Raw genomic sequence first — 17,800 nt, forward strand, 5'->3', positions numbered from 1 at the left:
CTCTGGAATAGTTAAGGAGGGAAGTGCTAGCTCACTCAGCCCAACACCCAGATTTCACCATCAAATTTGAAAAGAATATTGTGAGCTGTAACAAAACAATCCGTCATTTTGCTCTAAGGTGTAAATAAGATCAAAAAATTTGGTATAGAATAATCAGACAATGGAGGAGGAGAGGGTGGGCTGTTTAAAATTAGATGAGAAAATGATAAATAAATGAGGACAGTGTGCCTTTAAATCTGGGCTTTCAAGCGTTTGCTAACCGAGCTGTCAATCAAAGGCGCCCGGGGGTACGTTTCGCCGAGGCGCTGACGTCACGGGGACCAGCTGTCAATCAAAGAGCCTGAGCTGCAGTTGCTGCTGAACAGCAAAGGAATCAGGCAGTGTACCTGAGGGAACATGGCGACAGCTACAGCAGGTAAGGACACGTATCGGATGCAATGATCCAATAGTCAAGGTTTTGTATCTGTTCATATTTTAAGATAACATTTGGTCATTTGTGCTCTTCTGTTCTTTCTGCTCGGCTCAAACAACGCTTCACTTTCAACAGAGGCAGAGATGCGTCAGAGGTTGCTGCGCACAGTCAAGAAGGAGGTGAGTAGATTTGTATACATTGCAATGAATTGCAATGAAATGCAATCACCACGTAGTGACTCGGACACTCAGTGAGGAGCAGATTGTGCTTTTCAACAGCTGCCACCTCTTACAATACAATACTGTTCCGGCACTGGGCTGCTGCTGTCATGCAGCTTTTGACATTACTGACAGGGATGCTTTGAATTGTTATTGCCTTACACTTGTCTGCCTTCATATACAATGTTATTGTCTCTATTAGATTCTTGTTTCTGAGTGTAGGTGTTTTACATTCATTTGAGAAGTTCATGTAACCAGCTTAATTTTTAAAATCGAGGCCCCCGTACATTTTAAACACAAACAGGTTTATATTGATACACATACACCGTCTCACAGTCAACGGGTTCAGTGGATCATTTTGGGGTACAGCCAACTGGTGTCATTCTCCTTCTGTTTAAAAATCGCATTATTAAGGTGGAGGGGAAGGATCAGGACAAAGAATTGCATGACTGTAGATTATAGTTTAAAATGTTCGGATGCGTGGCTGTTTGCAGCATTGCTGATTAACACCAGCTCTTAGTTTTAGATATGAACCTGCTGTTGTAGTGGATGTAGCAAGTGGGAAATCAGAGAAGTAGGGAGAGGAGTGCTGTGTTTTAAGAGGTGGCCCACAATGATTTATTACTTTCGTATTGAGATGGAAGACTTCGCTCTTGATAAGAAGTCGATACGTGTTGAACAGTGTATGTTGGACGAATTCAAAACGTCATGCTGCCTGTGAATTTAAGTGGCTCGATTTGGCCCAAAATTAGATTTTGCCTTTAAAGTGTTTGCTGTTGGGATCCCTTTGACCAGAGCTGATATGTTCATCAGAACTGTAAGCTGTTGCAGCCCTACACTGTGCTCACGTTAAACCACTTCTAAAAGTATAGGTACACAGGAGACAGTACCAGAAGTGGGGAACAGACTAGAGAACCACAGACAAAATGTAGCTCATTTCTTTCTTCCATACCTTTCTCTTTCACTGTTCATGACCCCTGCCCCGATGTATGCCCAAGATATATGTATCATCCCCCAACTATCTCAAGATATGTTTTACTGGTACCATCTGGTTAAATTAATTAAATAAGGAACAGGCTATACTGTATTCCTGTGTGTATCGGTTGCTGTGCAGCTGGCGATGCAGTAAGCTGGGAGATGTGCAGTCGGAAGCAATAAACACATTTTCAGGCAGCCAGTAATTCAAATACATGTGCCTCATCAGCACAGGCGATGGAAACAATTTTGGAAAATGTGTCATTGTGAATTATAACTGAGTGATTTTATCCATTGCCATTAATAATGTTGCCATTGCTGATAAAGGAACAGTGAGAAAAGGAGCATTATTCAGGGATCTATGTGAAATGAAACCTTATCATTCTTTTAGCTAAAGCTGCATAAGGCATTAGTGAGATTCTTGGCTTGTTATTAGGGCTGGAAGAGTTAAAACAAATTATGAGAAGAGACAGCCTGTATTCCCTGGAAGATAAAAAGAGAGGTTGATTTGGTTTGAGGTTTTTAGGATTTTGAAAGAAATTGGCATGTAGAGAGAAGAATCCTTTTCAACAGCAGGAATGACAGAATCTTAAAATGCTAGCCAGGTTTTTTAGGGGGGCAAAACAAAGTCAAGATTGGTACGGGATTGGATATGTAATCTATATAAAGCAGTGGATGCTAGCTCAGTTGATCATTTTAAATATGTGGTTACTCAGCCAAGGTATGGATCCATGGTGTGTGGTTCATGTCAAGGTACTGATCAACCATTGACCTCACTGAATTTTGGAACAGGCTTGATGGGCTGAATGGCCTCCTGCTCCTTTGTGCCATGTTTGGACGTATTCAATAATGAACAGGAGCATATTGAATCTCTCGAGACAGCTCTTGGGTTGTAGTAGAGAGCAGCTTTGTGTGTTTCATAGAAATTATGAGGGTGCCGATGCTTTGCAATGTGGGAAGTATCACAGACATGGAGATAGAATGTGTTACTCCTGGGAGAACTGTGCTTCTTGTCAGCTCCACTTGTCACAACACCACGTTATTTGTTATTGGAAAATGATTTAAAGGAAGTTAAGGCATCAGAATTGATTTGTCAGTACAGATTCTGAGTGATTGTACTCACTGCCAATCAGGAGTGAGAACTTTGCTATAAAAAGCAATACTGTAGATGCTAGCCCATTTGATAACGCTGCCCCGCAGCAACATCCATTTTGTTAGCCGTCTTTGGATCTGGTGGGTTTATGTGTTGAATGTAACTTAAGCTGATTGCTAGTGGCATCATCTTATTCATCTCATGAGGTGGTGCATTTTGGCAGGAAGAACAGAAGAGCTGACTACTATTTCAATGGGGAGAGGCTGCAGCACAGAACGATTGGGAGTCCTTGTGAAAGAGTTGTATGTAGCTAGCATACGAGTTCTTAGAGATGGCAAATGGCCTGACGACCTTGATTTCAAAGGGAATTGGATATAAAAATAGTGAGATTTTGCTAAAATTGTGAGAAGCATTACTGGAGTGCACTGAACAGTTTTCATCCCCTTATCTAGGGAAAGATATACAGGGATTGGAGGCAGTCCAGGGAAGGTTCTCAAGGAGAGATTGTTTTATGAGGAGAAGTTGAGTGGGTTAAACTTGTCCTCATTGGAGTTGAGAAGAATGGGAAGAGACACAGACAGTTCTTTGGGGACTCAGCAGGGTAGATGCAGTGAAGTTGTTTCCACTTGTGGGAGACTCTAGGAACCAGAGCGCATCATCTCAGATCAATGATTCTTATATTTAAGACAGACAGAAATTCTTTTTTATTCTTTCAAAGTGTAGTTGATCTTTAACAAGGTTAGGTCATTAAGTATATTCAAAGCAGAGATAGACTGATTTTTAATCAGGAGGGAATTGAGAGTTGTGGATAAAAGGGAGAAAAGTGGAGTTGAGGATCATCAGACCATCTATTACCTCATTGAATGGTGGAGCAGACTTAGCAGACCAAATGGCCTGCTTCTGCTGTTACATCCTTATGTTCTAAAGAACAAAGAACAAAGAAAATTTACAGCCCAAGACAGGTCCGTCGGATCTCCAAGCCTGAGCCAGTCCAAATCTAAACCTGTCTAAACAAGTCTAAACCTGTCACCCAATTCCTAAATGTCTGTATCCCTCTGCTCCCCATCTACTCATGCATCTGCCCAGACGCATCTTGAAGTCCAGACGTTCTTATAGCTTATGTTCCATGACAGAGCTGAACCTTTACAGCTATCATCAGACTGACAATCTTGGAATATTTCCAGCTGCCTGTCAGTGCATAATCAAATCATCAGCCATGATTGTAGGTTGGAGACCTCCGGTCTAGATGATTATAATTATTTATCATCATAATATGAAGACCTAGTGGCTGAAAGAGAAATGCTGCCAGTGTGCCAGCGATTAAATGTTAATTAAACCATCCAGCTTTGCAATCAATGTAATCCTAGTTCAACTTTAAGTCATATTTCATTTCATTTCAGAGGCTGCTTACTGAGCAACACTAGCAGTGGTGCTACAATTCACTTGGAATCCAAACTATTGTGGCAACATGTATTTTTACAAGCATGCTATAGTGTGGAGTTAGGGATAATGATTTTACTGGCTCCAATATTCATGGTTGACCAGGAATCTCTCCTACGTTTAATGCCTTCTATTGGTGTGTGATGGATGGACTTACAGATGGATACTTAGAGTCATAGAGATGTACAGCATGGAAACACACCCTTCGGTCCAACCCGTCCATGCCGACCTGATATCCCAACCCAATCTAGTCCCACCTGCCAGCACCCGGCCCATATCCTTTCCTATTCATATACCCATGCAAATGCCTCTTAAATGTTGCGATTGTACCTGCCTCCACCGCTTCCTCTGGCAGTTTAGTCCATACACGTACCACCCTCTGTGTGAAAATGTTGCTCCTTAGCTCTCTTTTATGTCTTTCCCCTCTCACCCTAAACCTATGCCCTCTAGTTCTGCCCTCAGGGAAAAGACTTTGTCTAGTTACCCTATCCATGCCCCTCATAATTTTGTAAACATCTATAAGGTCACCCTCAATCTCTGACGCTCCAGCGAAAACAGCGCCAGCCTGTTCAGCCTCTCCTTATAGCTCAAATCCTCCAACCCTGGCAACATCTTTGTAAATCTTTTCTGAACTCTTTCAAGTTTCACAACATCTTTCCTATAGGAAGGAGACCAGAACTGCACGCAATATTGCAACAGTGGCCTGACCAATGTCCTGTACAACTGCAACATGGTTTCCCAACTCCTGACCAATGAAAGAAAGCATACCAAACGCCTTCTTCACTATCCTATCAACCTGCGACTCCACTTTCAAGGAGCTATGAACCTGCACTCCAAGGTCTTGATCTGTTTGGCCACATGATGAGCGTACCTTCCTTGAGAGCATGGGGGTCAATGGTTTTATTACTGGGCTAGTAACCTGGGGACCTGGATTAATGATCTGAGAGTGCATGTATTCAAATTCCATGGTGATGGCTGGGAATTTAAATTCAAAATAATTAAATAAACTTGCATTAAGAAGCTAGTCTCAGTCATGGTGACCATGTAACAGTTGGATTGATGTAGAAACTGATCTGGTTCTTTTGGGAAGAGAACCTGCCATCGTTCTCTCATCTGACCTACATGTGACCCTCCATCCACTGAAAAGTGCTGACTCTTGATTGCCCTCTAGGTCATTCTGTTGTATTCAAGAAAGGCAGTTCACCACCATTTCATAATGGGCAGTAACTGATCCATGATGCCTATATGCCTCATTGTAAAGAAACCGTGCACTCTAACGATTCGTGGTGCTTCATTTATTTGTTAATGTCATGTTGAGGCAAGTATCTGAGATGGCACTGTGATGCTTATTTAGGCCAGAAAATGAAACAGTAGAAGTAGGCTATACAGCCCATCAAGCCTTCTGCACCATTCAATGAGGCTGATCTGATAATCCTCAACTCTATGTTCCTGACTTCTCCATATAACCCTTGATTTTCTTACTGATTATAAATATATCTCAGCATTTTATTACCTGAGACTATTTATGGTTTTTTCAGTCAGTCATATTATGAATACTTTATATTCCTAAAGAATAGCCAATTTCTTTTTATAAGTCAATTCCCAATGTTTGGCCAAAAAATCAAAATTCTTTTGACTTACCAACCATTTTCCACTGAAGTTTGCCACCTGTTGCTATCCTTCCCATTCGAAGGCAATGTTCAGCTCCTCCTGAATGCATAGGATGATATACATTTTTGGTCCTGTTGTGGCATTTTTGGGAGAAAATATAGAAAATAGGAGCAGAATAGCCCATTTTAGCCCCTCAAGCCTGCTCCACCATTCAATATGATCATGGCTAATCATCCAACTTAGTTTTGGCTCATACTATTTGAGAAAGTGAGGACTGCAGATGCTGGAGATCAGAGTCAAAAAGCTCTTCATCACTTATGCCCAAGTGGTTGACTCTCCTGCTCCTTGGATGCTGCCTGACCTGCTGTGCTGTTCCAGTGCCACACTTTTTGATTCATACCCTTTGATCCTATTAGCCCGAAAAATCATATCTAACTTCTTTGCAAAAATATTCAGTGTTTTGGCAGAGATTTCTATGGGCTCCCCACTTTTTAGATGACAACATTTCTCCTCAACTCAGTCCTAAATCCTGTATACTTAGACTGTGACCTCTGGCTCTGGACTTTCTGGTCATCGGGAACATCCTTCCTATGTTTAACCTGTCTAGTCTTGTCAGAATTATCTAGGCTTCCAAGGTATTCCATCCCCATCCCATTCTTCTGAACTTCAGTAAATATAATAGTTACTGATCCAATCTGTCTTCATATGTCAATCCTACCATCCCAGGAATCAGTCTGTTTAAACCTTTGTTGCCCTCTCTCCATAGCCAGAACAACCTTCCTCAGATAAGGAGATCAAAGCTGTAAACTATACTGCAGGTGTGGTCTCAGCAAGGTTCCTGTACCACTGTGGAAAGACCTCTCTGGAAGTAGTCTCTGACTTGTGTTCAGCTGCTTGACTGCCATAAGTAACTAGGCAGCAAGATCATGTGTGTGGGCTAAAATTCAAACTCATTTCTCATCATTTCCCAAGCCAACCTCCTATCTTTTCAATAAACATTTGGTCTCAGAAGTTGCATTTACTCTCTGATTATACAGCTAGTTAAACACAGCGACCTATCAGACACTGAGTCCCGAGCACCGGGAAAATTTCTAGTTTGAACTCTGCTTTGTGCTCTCTCAACTGATCTCAGCAAGGGAGATTGGCAAGAGTGCCGCTGGTATAAAACAGTGTACAAAACAAGACTAGGCCTCTTGCTGCTTGTTTTGCCCAGAGATTCTTGCACATTCTGTGTGAAAGTTAACCTGAGGTAGGAACATGTCGTGCTTCCTTCCTGCCCAGAGGGACTTGTTGGCATTGCCATCTGTCAACAAAGAACAACCATTTTTCTGAGCTAGCAGAAGCTAATTGGTATTGGCAGAAGTTTACCGGAGCATAGATCAGGAGGGTGACGGGGTAAATCCAGCAGTATGAGAGCAAGTTGTGGGTTTTCCTACAGCACATGGACTGCAGTGGTTCAAGAACGTAACTCATCACCACCTTCTCAAGGGGTAGGTAATAAGCCTTCCAACGAATCCCACATTCCACAAGTGAATTAAAATAAACAGTTGCTTTGTTTTGAACCTTTGGTGCAGTGTTTGCCAAAATGAGTTTCCAGATCCAAAATCCCACAGATAAAAACAATCCTGGTTTTCGAAGCAGACGAGGAGTGTTGACTTAATCTCAGAAACATTGGTGAAGCCCCTTGTGATTGACCATCTCCCCTCTCCCCCAGCACTCTCCACCTCCCAGCTTCCCCTTGCCCCAGCCTTCAGAACCTGTTGATGACTGCTGCAGCTTATTGAAATGCTGTATTGCTCCCAGACCCTGAGCCCTGGGTTTTTGTGCATTTTCAGAATGCTGCTCCATGCTGATTTCAGGTCTGAGCAGTGATTCTAATTTGTCATTGAATATGAATTGGACAACACAGCAAATTGCTGGCACTCTGTAGGTGAAAACCATTCAGGTAAGATTTACTGAGCCGTGTTATCCAACAGTAGCCTGATATGTCATCACAATTAAAGGTTGTTTCTTATCCTTGTCTACATCTTAACTCCTGGGGATCTCCCCATTTGGGGCAAATGGCAATGGGAACCAGGCTGTCTCTTGGTACCTCACTCATTCATCGTCATTGGCAGCAGCTCTTGATTCGAGAGGTGTTGTACATGACATTAAATCTTCCTGGGGAAAGATGTTCAGGAAGTAGTGGGTGTACAGTTTGCTTCCTTTTCCTATCTGCCATTGCCCTGCACCATGGTTCAGATATTGGGACTCAAAGTGCGATGCAGCTTAGAGTCATAGAGATGTACAACATGGAAACAGACCAACCCATCAATGCCGACAATCCAGTCCCACCTGCCAGCACCCGACCCATATCCCTCCAAACCCTTCCTATTCATATACCCATCCAAATGCCTCTTAAATGTTGCATTTGTACCAGCCTCCACCACTTCCTCTGGCAGCTCATTCCATACAGGAACCACCCTCTGTGTGAAAAAGTTGCCCTGTAGTTCTCTTTTATATCTTTCCCCTCTCACCCTAAACCTATGCCCTCTAGTTCTGGACTCTCTGACCTCAGGGAAAAGACTTTGCCTACTTACCCTATCCATGCCCCTCATAATTTTGTAAACCTGTATAAGGTCACTCCTCAGCCTCCGACACTCCAGGGAAAACAGCCCCAGCCTAATAAGCCTCTCCCTATAGCTCAAATCCTCTAACCCTGGCGACATCCTTGTAAATCTTTTCTGAACCCTTTCAAGTTTCACAACATCTTTCTGATAGGAAGGAGACCAGAATTGCATGCAATATTCCAACAGTGGCCTAACCAATGTCCTGTACAGCTGCAACATTACCTCCCAACTCCTGTACGCAATATTCTGACCAATGAAAGAAAGCATACCAAATGCCTTCTTTACTGTCCTATCTACCTGCCACTCCACTTCCAAGGAGCTATGAACCTGCACTCCAAGGTCTCTTTGTTCGGCAACACTCCCTAGGACCTGACCATTAAGTGTATAAGTCCTGCTAAGATTTGCTTTGATAGGCAAGTTGCTATTTTGACCTTGCTCTTGACCTTTGAGAAGAGCTTTCTTGTGTTCTCGAAATGTCTTCTTTGTCCTATTCGGTACTTTGGCCACTCGAATGTTGAGAGGACAAGATCTGGTGGGGGAGAACGTTGTCAACTTTGCAGTGCCCAGATCATTGAAGTTGGTGCTTTGCAGGAGTTTTGCCTGAGCTTTTGTAGTTTTAGCTTCAAGAAAGACACAATTGTTCAATGGTTCTTCCACTAATCCTGAAGGAGGCATTGCTGATGAAATCTCTCTATTGCTGTAGGTGTCAGGTCATATCTCCCCACAGTTCAGGAGCATGGTGATATCAACCGCTTGAACTTCTGTTGAATTCACATGCTCACTGCCCTGGTTAGTAGCGGCTGCATGAATGCACCTGATCCACCTTTGGATCTCCTCATCAGTGGTGGCTTTTTGTGCTGTGGATCTGATGAGGAATGGGGAAATGCTGAATATATTCCTGAGTCTCTCCTTCAACATGTCTTGGAGACGGAATATCGGGCTGTTCTCCTTGATCTGTTCTGTCATCGAGAACTTCATTGTCAGACAAATCCAAAAACAATTGTCAAGGGTAAAGTCATTTGCGTTCATCGGCCTGACTCCATAAATCACAAGGTTCCATGGACCTGTATGTCCACACTATCCTGCATCTGTTTCATGGTAATCTAACTATAATTGCCTTGACCTGAAACAGACGCCTTCAAAATCTGCCTTTATACAGGAAGTAGATGCTGCCCAGAACACTGTGTTTGTTTCAATTTCCTCCTCTACGACAGAGAGTGCTGGAGAAATTCAGTGGGTCAGGCAGAATCTATGGAGAGAGAGAAACAGTTAATGTTTCGAGCCCAGTATGGGTTGGGAAGAAGAGTTAATGAATTTGAAACAAGAACTTTGCTGAGCTGCAGGTTTCCCAAACTAAATTAGTCCAATTTGCCTGTGTTTGACCCATATCCCTTTACATCTTTCCCATTCATATACCTGTCCAAATGTCTTTTGAATGTTGTAACTGTACCTGCATCTACCACGTCCTCTGTGCTTCATTCTTTATATGCACCACCCTATGTGAGAAAATATGGCCCTCAGTTCCCTTTTAAATCTTTCTTCTCTTACCCTAAAATTATGCTGTCTGGTTTTGAACTCCCTTACCCTAAGGAGAAGATCTTTGCTATTCACCTTATCTTTGCCTCTCATGATTTTATAAATCTGTACAAGTTCACTCCTCAACCTCCTATGCTCCAAAGAAAAACACCCAGTCTATCCAGCCTCTCCTTATAAGTCAAATCCTTCGGTCAAGGTAATATTCTTGTGAATCTTTTCTGCACCCTGTCCAATTAAATGGTATCTTTCCTGCCACAGGGTGACCAGAATTGTACACAGTACTTCAAAAGTAGCCTCACCAACATGTTGTATAGCTACAATTCTGAGACTCACTGGCCTGAGCAATGAAAGCAAGTGTGCTAAATGCCTTCATAACAGCCCTACCTACCTGTGTGCAAATTTCAAAGAATCATGTACCTAAAGGTGCTCAGAATGATGCCAAGGTTTTGTGTGACAAGTGAAAATGTTGCTGAGGTATTCTGTTGAAGGGAAAGTCAGAGGGAGTACGTTCATCCCCATAGCCTTCCATCAGGAATGATGTTTGTTCACAATAATGTGTGGTTAAAGTCCTCACCCTGGGGAGGAAGCAGTTTAAAACGCTCGCAAAAAAGTATAGATACAGATTGGCGCTAAGTGAGTAATGGATGGTCAGAGGGGAGTCGCAGAGGTGTAAAGTGGCCAAACCACACTTGTACAAGATGAAGGTGGTAAAAGGTTTTAGAAGCTCTCTTTGGTGTGGTTTGTTTTATAGCATTATAAGTGCTTTCCATTTCTGCTGTTGTTTATAAGCAGAGGTCATTACTAACCCCAGTGGGTGGACTGTGAAATTGAGAGGCCGCTGGCAGTTGCTATGGCAACCTTTGGAAAATGATGCCCACAGCATCCATGTCCGAATATCAAAAGAGTCAAAATACGGGAGGAACTGTTTAGTTTGCTGAGGACAGCCATGAGTTTGAAAGAATATATCATTTGAAGCAAGCACTTGCTGTATCTGGTTTGGCTTCACATTTTGAAAAAAAAACCTTTTGTCCTCTTGTTAAGATGTTGTCTCTTGCGTGGTCACAGTTTCTCTTCGAAGAAATACGTGCTCATCACACTGACGCACCAACTATATAACCGCTTTCTGTTTCACATTTATTGAATAGCATCGAGAGGAATAACAGTTTGACTTCAAACTATTTTCTTCTGAACTTGAAGTCTTCCACCTTCTATCTTAACCCTTAAAGTGCAGGTATCATATGGATATATATCTGCACTGCACTCCCTTCAAGGGCAATATATCCTATCTAAGATGTAGTGCCCAGATCTGCTCACAATCTTTCAGGTGTTGCCTAACCAGGATTGAAACATGGCTTCTATCTTCAGCAAGGTGGCAGCTTCTCAAGGGCAACTAGGAACAGGCAGCCGACCAGCCTGTGACTCACATCCCATGAATATCTAGGTGGTGCATTCTTGACCCTAACCACCCACTGCATAAAAATATTTTCCTACTGTCACTGATGCTTTCTTTTGTCATACACTTTATCTCGCTGTCTTCCAGTCTCAATCTTTGGCCAATGGGGAACAGTTTCCACTACCTTCTGTGGCCAAGTCTCTCATCATTTCGAACATCCCTGTTAAGTCACCTCTCAGTCTTCACTTGTTCAAGGAGAACAACCTCTGCAGTCTCCCTACATCATTGAAGTTCCTCATCCTTTGATCCATTCCCCCAAATCCTTTCTGCAGCCTCTGATGACTTCCCATTTTTCTTAAGTATGGTACTCAAGACTTGACCCAGACTTCATTTGAGGTGGGACCATTTAGGATAATCATGATGTCCTTGTTTTTGTACTCTGCGGCCTTATTTATAAAGCTCAGGGTGATGTATGTTTTATAGACTGCTTTCTCCATTTGCCCTGCCACCTTCAGTGATTTGTGCTTTGGATCCTGCCCCAGTTCAGATCAGAGTCACCGATATTCTCATGGCACCATTGTAGTAGCACAGGTTGCCCTACAAGGGGATGTGAATGTTAGCACTGAGCCTGTTAAATAAAGGAGCAGGCATATGGATTAGGCAAACAGTCTCTGGAATTCACTCTTCAACATAGATTAGGAGTTTTGAAAAAGAAGAATGAAGAAATAGAGCTAATTTTGAAATGCTTAATGTTTACATTAAAGGACATTCTTTCTGGAAGGTATCCTCTGAACTGAAGGCCTCTGTGTCTTGCTGGGCCTGTTGTATGTTCCTTGCTGCCTGCCCTTCTGTTCATTGCCGTCAGCAGGTAGTTTTTGGACTACGTGCAGTCAGATTCGAGTTTGACCCTTTCGCCTCAGTGATCACAGCAGATGGCAAGCTCAGCAGTGACCATGTGCTAGACAATTGGCAGAGCTGTCTAAGCCAATGGCTATTGAAATGAATTGTGACCTCTCTCCAACTCTAACAAGAGCATCTTATGGAGCATCTTCTGTGCATTGAAACATCCTAAAGGTGCTTTTCAGGAATATTCTCCTGTTAAGATATGATGTGAGTCACATAGGTGGTATTCCTCTTCTCTGCCTGTAGGTAGGTCTCACCATGCGATCATCTCACTGGCTGTTATGATTAGGGTCTGGGCAGGAAGCAAGACCCAAATCCATCCCAGCCAGAATGGTGATTGAACTCTGTGCTATTGGCATTACTCTGGCCACCTGGCTAACTGGCCCCCTATGCAGTCCAAGTTGCTGTAGCAACATATACCTTTCCAGACATGTTGAGGTCTGGGGTTGTGGGAGGTGCTGGATGTTGGAGGAGGCTCTTTCCATCAGATGGCTGTCTCTCCTGAACTGAGCCCTCACTATTGATGAGCCAGGTACAAGTCTACACTTGTCCTGTTTTGCCACATTCTGAACACATCTCCTTTTCCATCCTGGGGATAGGACCTGACACTTGGACCGTCTGACCCATAGGCACGGGCATTACCTCCTCCACTTCCAGATCTCTTCAGGCTATATTAGGACAGGCAAGTAAAGGCTAGCTTTTCTGGGAATGTCTTAAAATAAGTGAGAGAGGAAGTGAGGCTTAGAGAGGGAATTCTTGGATGAGATTGGATAAGCTAATTCTGAGGAGAAATTGAGTTTGACTTCTTGCTGCGCACCTCATTTGTATATCAAGTAGTGGCATTAATAGCTGAGCCACTGAATATGGAAGGAAGGACTTATTCCTCAGATCCTGGGGGTCGGTTTAGCTCAGTTGGCTGGATGGTTAGCTTCTGAAGCAATGCGATGTCAACAGCATGGGATCAACTTCCATCACCTGCTGAGGTTACCATGAAGGACTCTCCTTCTCAACCTCTCCCCTCGCCTGAGGTCAGGTGACCCTCAGTTTAAATCACCACCAGTCATCTCTTTATAATGACAAAGCAGATCTATGGTCTGGTAAGACTATGGATTGATGTGGCCACTGCTGTTGTGATATAATATTCCCACCCTGTCTCCCCCATCCCTGCCATTCTCACCCAGTTTCCGGCAATGATTTTATTTGGTTGGGGAATGTTGCTCCTGGGCTTGTGAGATAATGGAGGGTCTATCTGGGGGAGTGGAGGAGTAGGGGGAACACTGGATTGAAAATTGACAGCTAGCAGATGAGGAGCAGATACTTTAGTTCCCCAGCCACGGATTGTGCTGTTGGCTACAATGCTAGGTCGTTTAAATAGCATGGGAATAATTGACAGAAATAGCTCTGTAGGCGGTCATTGAAGAATGAGCCAAATGGAGGAATTAAATATTTATGGGTTTTTCAATTGCAGTTTGAATGCAAGTCAGGCAATGTTCCATCTAAATGAGACTACAAGTTATTAATGAGGCTCTTAGAGAAACCGGATTTTAATTTATTGTTGCTTTTATGCTAGTGGCAATCTTGGGCCATTTTATTTTCCGGCTTTTCTGCCGGTCGCTTCCTGCAGTTTAAGAACAAGAACACCTGCCGAGGTCAGCAGTGTACACACTTCTCCTCAGTGATCAGAGGAATTATCATTGGCACATTATTCAATCAGTAGGGACATTGCCACTGAACCTGGTCCTGATGCTGCACATGAGCACTTTCCAGTTGGTCTGAGTGAGCACTGGGCATTGTGGAGGGTTCTGGTTCAACCTCACATTGCAAGATATTTCAGCATCATTCAGTCTGTGGCATGAGGTCTCATGGAGTTCACATGTGGCATATAAAGACCTGGAGCAGGAGTGGCGAATCCAACTGGGAATTGCATCTTCAATCTTCTATCTTCCCCCAAAGACCATTCATTAGCTCCCTGACCAGGAGCATCATCATTATCCCATCCCCCCTCCTCCCAACAAAAAGTGGAGAGAATTCCACTGTCTCTGCTGGGCACTGGATTGGAATGGCAGGGTTTGGAAAGGTGAGGGGGAAATACTATTTCAAAGCAGCATTGGTAGTGGCTATATTCACCACTCCATGGAAAATCTGACCCCAAATACTCACCATACTAGAATTTCTTCCAGCATTTCTCCCTGTGGTCTAAATAGTGATGTTTCAGAGTTCTGCTTACTTCACATTAATGTCTGTTCCCAAACATTTACATTTCTGTGTTTTTACAGAATAAGAAACAGCATCTATTGGAGGAAGTTTCCAATCTTGTCCTTATGAGTCGATGAGGAGATATCCAGCCTCATACCGCCTTCCTGCATGAAATCTACAGCCTGCCACCATTTCCATTAGAAATCCTAGTACTTGATAACTGTGGTTGAGAGATTCTGCCTCCACCAGTCTTCCAGGCAGTGGGTTCCACCCTCATCTCTTGTCTAATACTTCTGCCCATTAACTTTCAACCTACGCCGCTGGTTTTTGTCCCCTGTGCCAAGGTAAATAAATCAACCATCTCTATTTACTTGACCTAGGCCATTGATAATTCTTTCTTTTCAATTAAGTCACCTCTAAACCTCCTCTATTCAAAGGAAAACAGCCCCAATCTATTCAATCGTTCCCCATGGCTAAAATTTTCCCATCCTGCAAACGCCCTTGTAAACCTCCTGGGCACCTTGACCAATAAGTCCCATCTCTTCTGTAAAATGATGATCAGGACCATATGCTGCATCAAGCTGTGGTGCAACTTGTGTTGGGTACAGTTCCAGCACAAACTCCTCACTCTTATGTTCTATGCCTCAGCTAAAGTATGTACATCTTCCTACCTACCTTAGTAACTTGCCCTGCTCACTCTCTGCTGTAGTGGTACTAACCACAAGTAGCTTGTGTTTGGACCCAACCCTGCTATTTTTTGCTATTTTTAATCAACCTGTTCAGAGATGTTTCCACACACCACTGGAGCAAGTGAGACTTCAACGTGGGCTTCCTGACACCAAGAACTTATCAACCTTCTTTTTCTGCTCTTTTAAGCACACCTAAAATCAGGTTAGACAGCCCCTGCTGGAGCACTGTAACAAAAATACAAATTGTTGGCGAACAGAAACTTAGAGAAAGTAGCAGAAACTTACCAAAGCAAAATAACATCGCTTAGGGCTAATGATGCACGCCAGCCCCTGTGGTGCCCACTGGGTCTGTAAAGACAATCTCCCTTTTCTGCGCTGAGTGTTAAGGGCCTATCTAATTAGAAACAGGCAAGAATAAACCACTATTAATAAGAAGAGGCACTTGAATTACACAACAGGTTTATTGAATGGTAGCAATAGGTACAATTGACTTGTTAGGCATACTTATAAAGACTATCATGAGCCAGAGATGGCACATTTGTCTTCATCAGGATTTCATGCTAGTTGGCCCCTGTGTTACTACATCAGACTGGGTGGAGCTTTATGAAGCATCAATGTGAACTATTTCAGAACCATTACTGTATGCTGTAGGACATGTATTCCAAACTCCTTCTGTTCCTGTCTACCACTCAGTAGTTGTTATATCCCTCAGTGAATCATCTCACTAAAACTAGGATTAGGTCCAACTGACAGAATCAACTTCCTAAAATATATCTCAGCCTGACTGTTCCCCTTCAGAGTTGAGATTCTTTTTGATTTGTTGATGCTCACAGTTGAATTTCCCTTTCATGAGAAGTGGTATTGAATCAGGGGCCAAGTCACAGAGAGCAAAATAAAACTTTGTACGTCACATTGATTGTGAATTGTCAGTGCAAGTTTTTCAAGACTGACTCAATGAGACTAAATTAAGGAGAATTTCAAGAATATAATTCTGTCTTGTGCTATTAATGGAGGAGCTTTGTTGTGACATTACTCACTGAAAGAAAAAAGGAGATTGATTTTTGAAAGGAAGTTTTCACTTGTTTTGGTGAACCCAAAGCTAGGGCATTTTGAGGTAAGACATTGTCCCAGTAAAAAGAGGAACAAAAAATAAACAGGAGATTCAGAATTTCCTCACTTGAAAGACTGACTCAGAGCTGGCTGGCCACAGCCAGTGTACTGTGCAAAGGTAAATAAAGGGTGACTTGGTGATGGGACGCCAGTCTCTGTGCAGTCAGTGTCATAGAGTCATAGATGTACAGCAAGGAAACAGACCCTTCTGTCCAACCCGTCCATGCCGACTAGGTATCCCAACCCAATCTAGTCGTACCTGCCAGCACCCTGCCCATATCCCTCCAAACCCTTCCTATTCATATACACATCCAAATGCATCATTGCATTGTACCAGCCTCCACCACATCCTCTGGCAGCGCATCCCATACACGTATCACCCTCTGTGTGAAAAACTTGGCCCTTAAGACTCTTTTATATCTTTCCCCTCTCACCCTAAACCTATGCCCTCTAGTTCTGGACTCCCCGACCCCAGGGAAAAGACTTTGTCTATTTGTCCTATCCATGCACTTCATAATTTTGTAAACCTCTATAAGGTCATCCCTCAGCCTCCGATGCTCCAGGGAAAACAGCCCCAACCTGTTCAGCCTCTCCCTATTGCTCAAATCCTCAAACCCTGGCAACATCTTTGTAAATCTTTTCTGAACCCTTTCAAGTTTCACAACATCTTTCCGATAGAAAGGAGACCAGAATTGCATGCAATATTCCAACAGTGGCCTAACCAATGCCCTGTACAGCCGCAACATTACCTCCCAACTCCTGTACTTAATACTCTGACCAATAAAGGAAAGCATACCAAATGCCTTCTTCACTATCCTATCTACCTGCAACTCCACTTTCAAGGAGCTATGAACCTGCACTCCAAGGTCTCTTTGTTCAGCAACACTCCCTAGGACCTTATCATTAAGTGTATAAGTCCTGCTAAGATTTGCTTTCCCAAAATGCAGCACCTCGCATTTATCGGAATTAAACTCCATCTGCCACTTCTCAGCCCATTGGCCCATCTGATCCAGATCCTGTTGTAATCTGAGGTAACCCTCTTCACTGTCCACTACACCTCCAATTTTGGTGTCATCTGCAAACTTACTAGCTGTATCTCTTATGCTTGCATCCAAATCATTTATGTAAATGACAAAAAGTAGAGGACCCAGCATCGATCCTTGGGTGAGCTGAAATGCTCCAAATAACTGAGCAATCAAGGCCTGAGAGTTGTCTCATTTGGTTGCTGTGGTGACACAGAAGCACACAAACCCCATTTGCCATTACCTCTTCGATTATGGACAGATCCATTCTAAATTCAACTAATTCTATATTTTAGCTCTACTCACGAATCTCATCAATAACTTGCAGCAAGGTCTGTGTGTCATTTGTAATAGAATAACCACCTCATGTGAAAAGGGTTTGCTAATGGCAGTGTTCTGTAAAACTAAACCCATTCTGTCCTTGTGTCCTCACTCTACCTTTCCTGAGGTTCTGTTCACTCATTCTTGAATGTAAATTTAGGGCATTGTTCACTGTTATATTTATTAACTTGCTTGCTGGGATGTTGTCACTGAGTAAGTCACCCCAAGGCCGAGCTAATGCCTTGAGAACATTTATACATATCCCATTAAAG

At 43.0% G+C, this 17,800-nt stretch overlaps 1 protein-coding gene across 1 annotated transcript in view; it reads left to right on the forward strand.

Moving 5' to 3' along the window:
• Window positions 1–330: 330 nt before the first annotated feature.
• Window positions 331–17,800, forward strand: part of sgsm1a (small G protein signaling modulator 1a) — a 138,591-nt gene continuing 121,121 nt past the window's right edge. Inside the window, exons 1-2 of the mRNA XM_060844131.1 lie at window positions 331–415; window positions 548–591. Coding sequence (XP_060700114.1) covers window positions 397–415; window positions 548–591 — 63 coding nt within the window. The 5' untranslated portion in view covers window positions 331–396. The remainder of the gene's footprint in view (window positions 416–547; window positions 592–17,800) is intronic.

The sequence above is a fragment of the Hemiscyllium ocellatum genome, chromosome 24, assembly GCF_020745735.1.
Source record: "Hemiscyllium ocellatum isolate sHemOce1 chromosome 24, sHemOce1.pat.X.cur, whole genome shotgun sequence".
Classification (NCBI taxonomy): Eukaryota; Metazoa; Chordata; class Chondrichthyes; order Orectolobiformes; family Hemiscylliidae; genus Hemiscyllium; species Hemiscyllium ocellatum.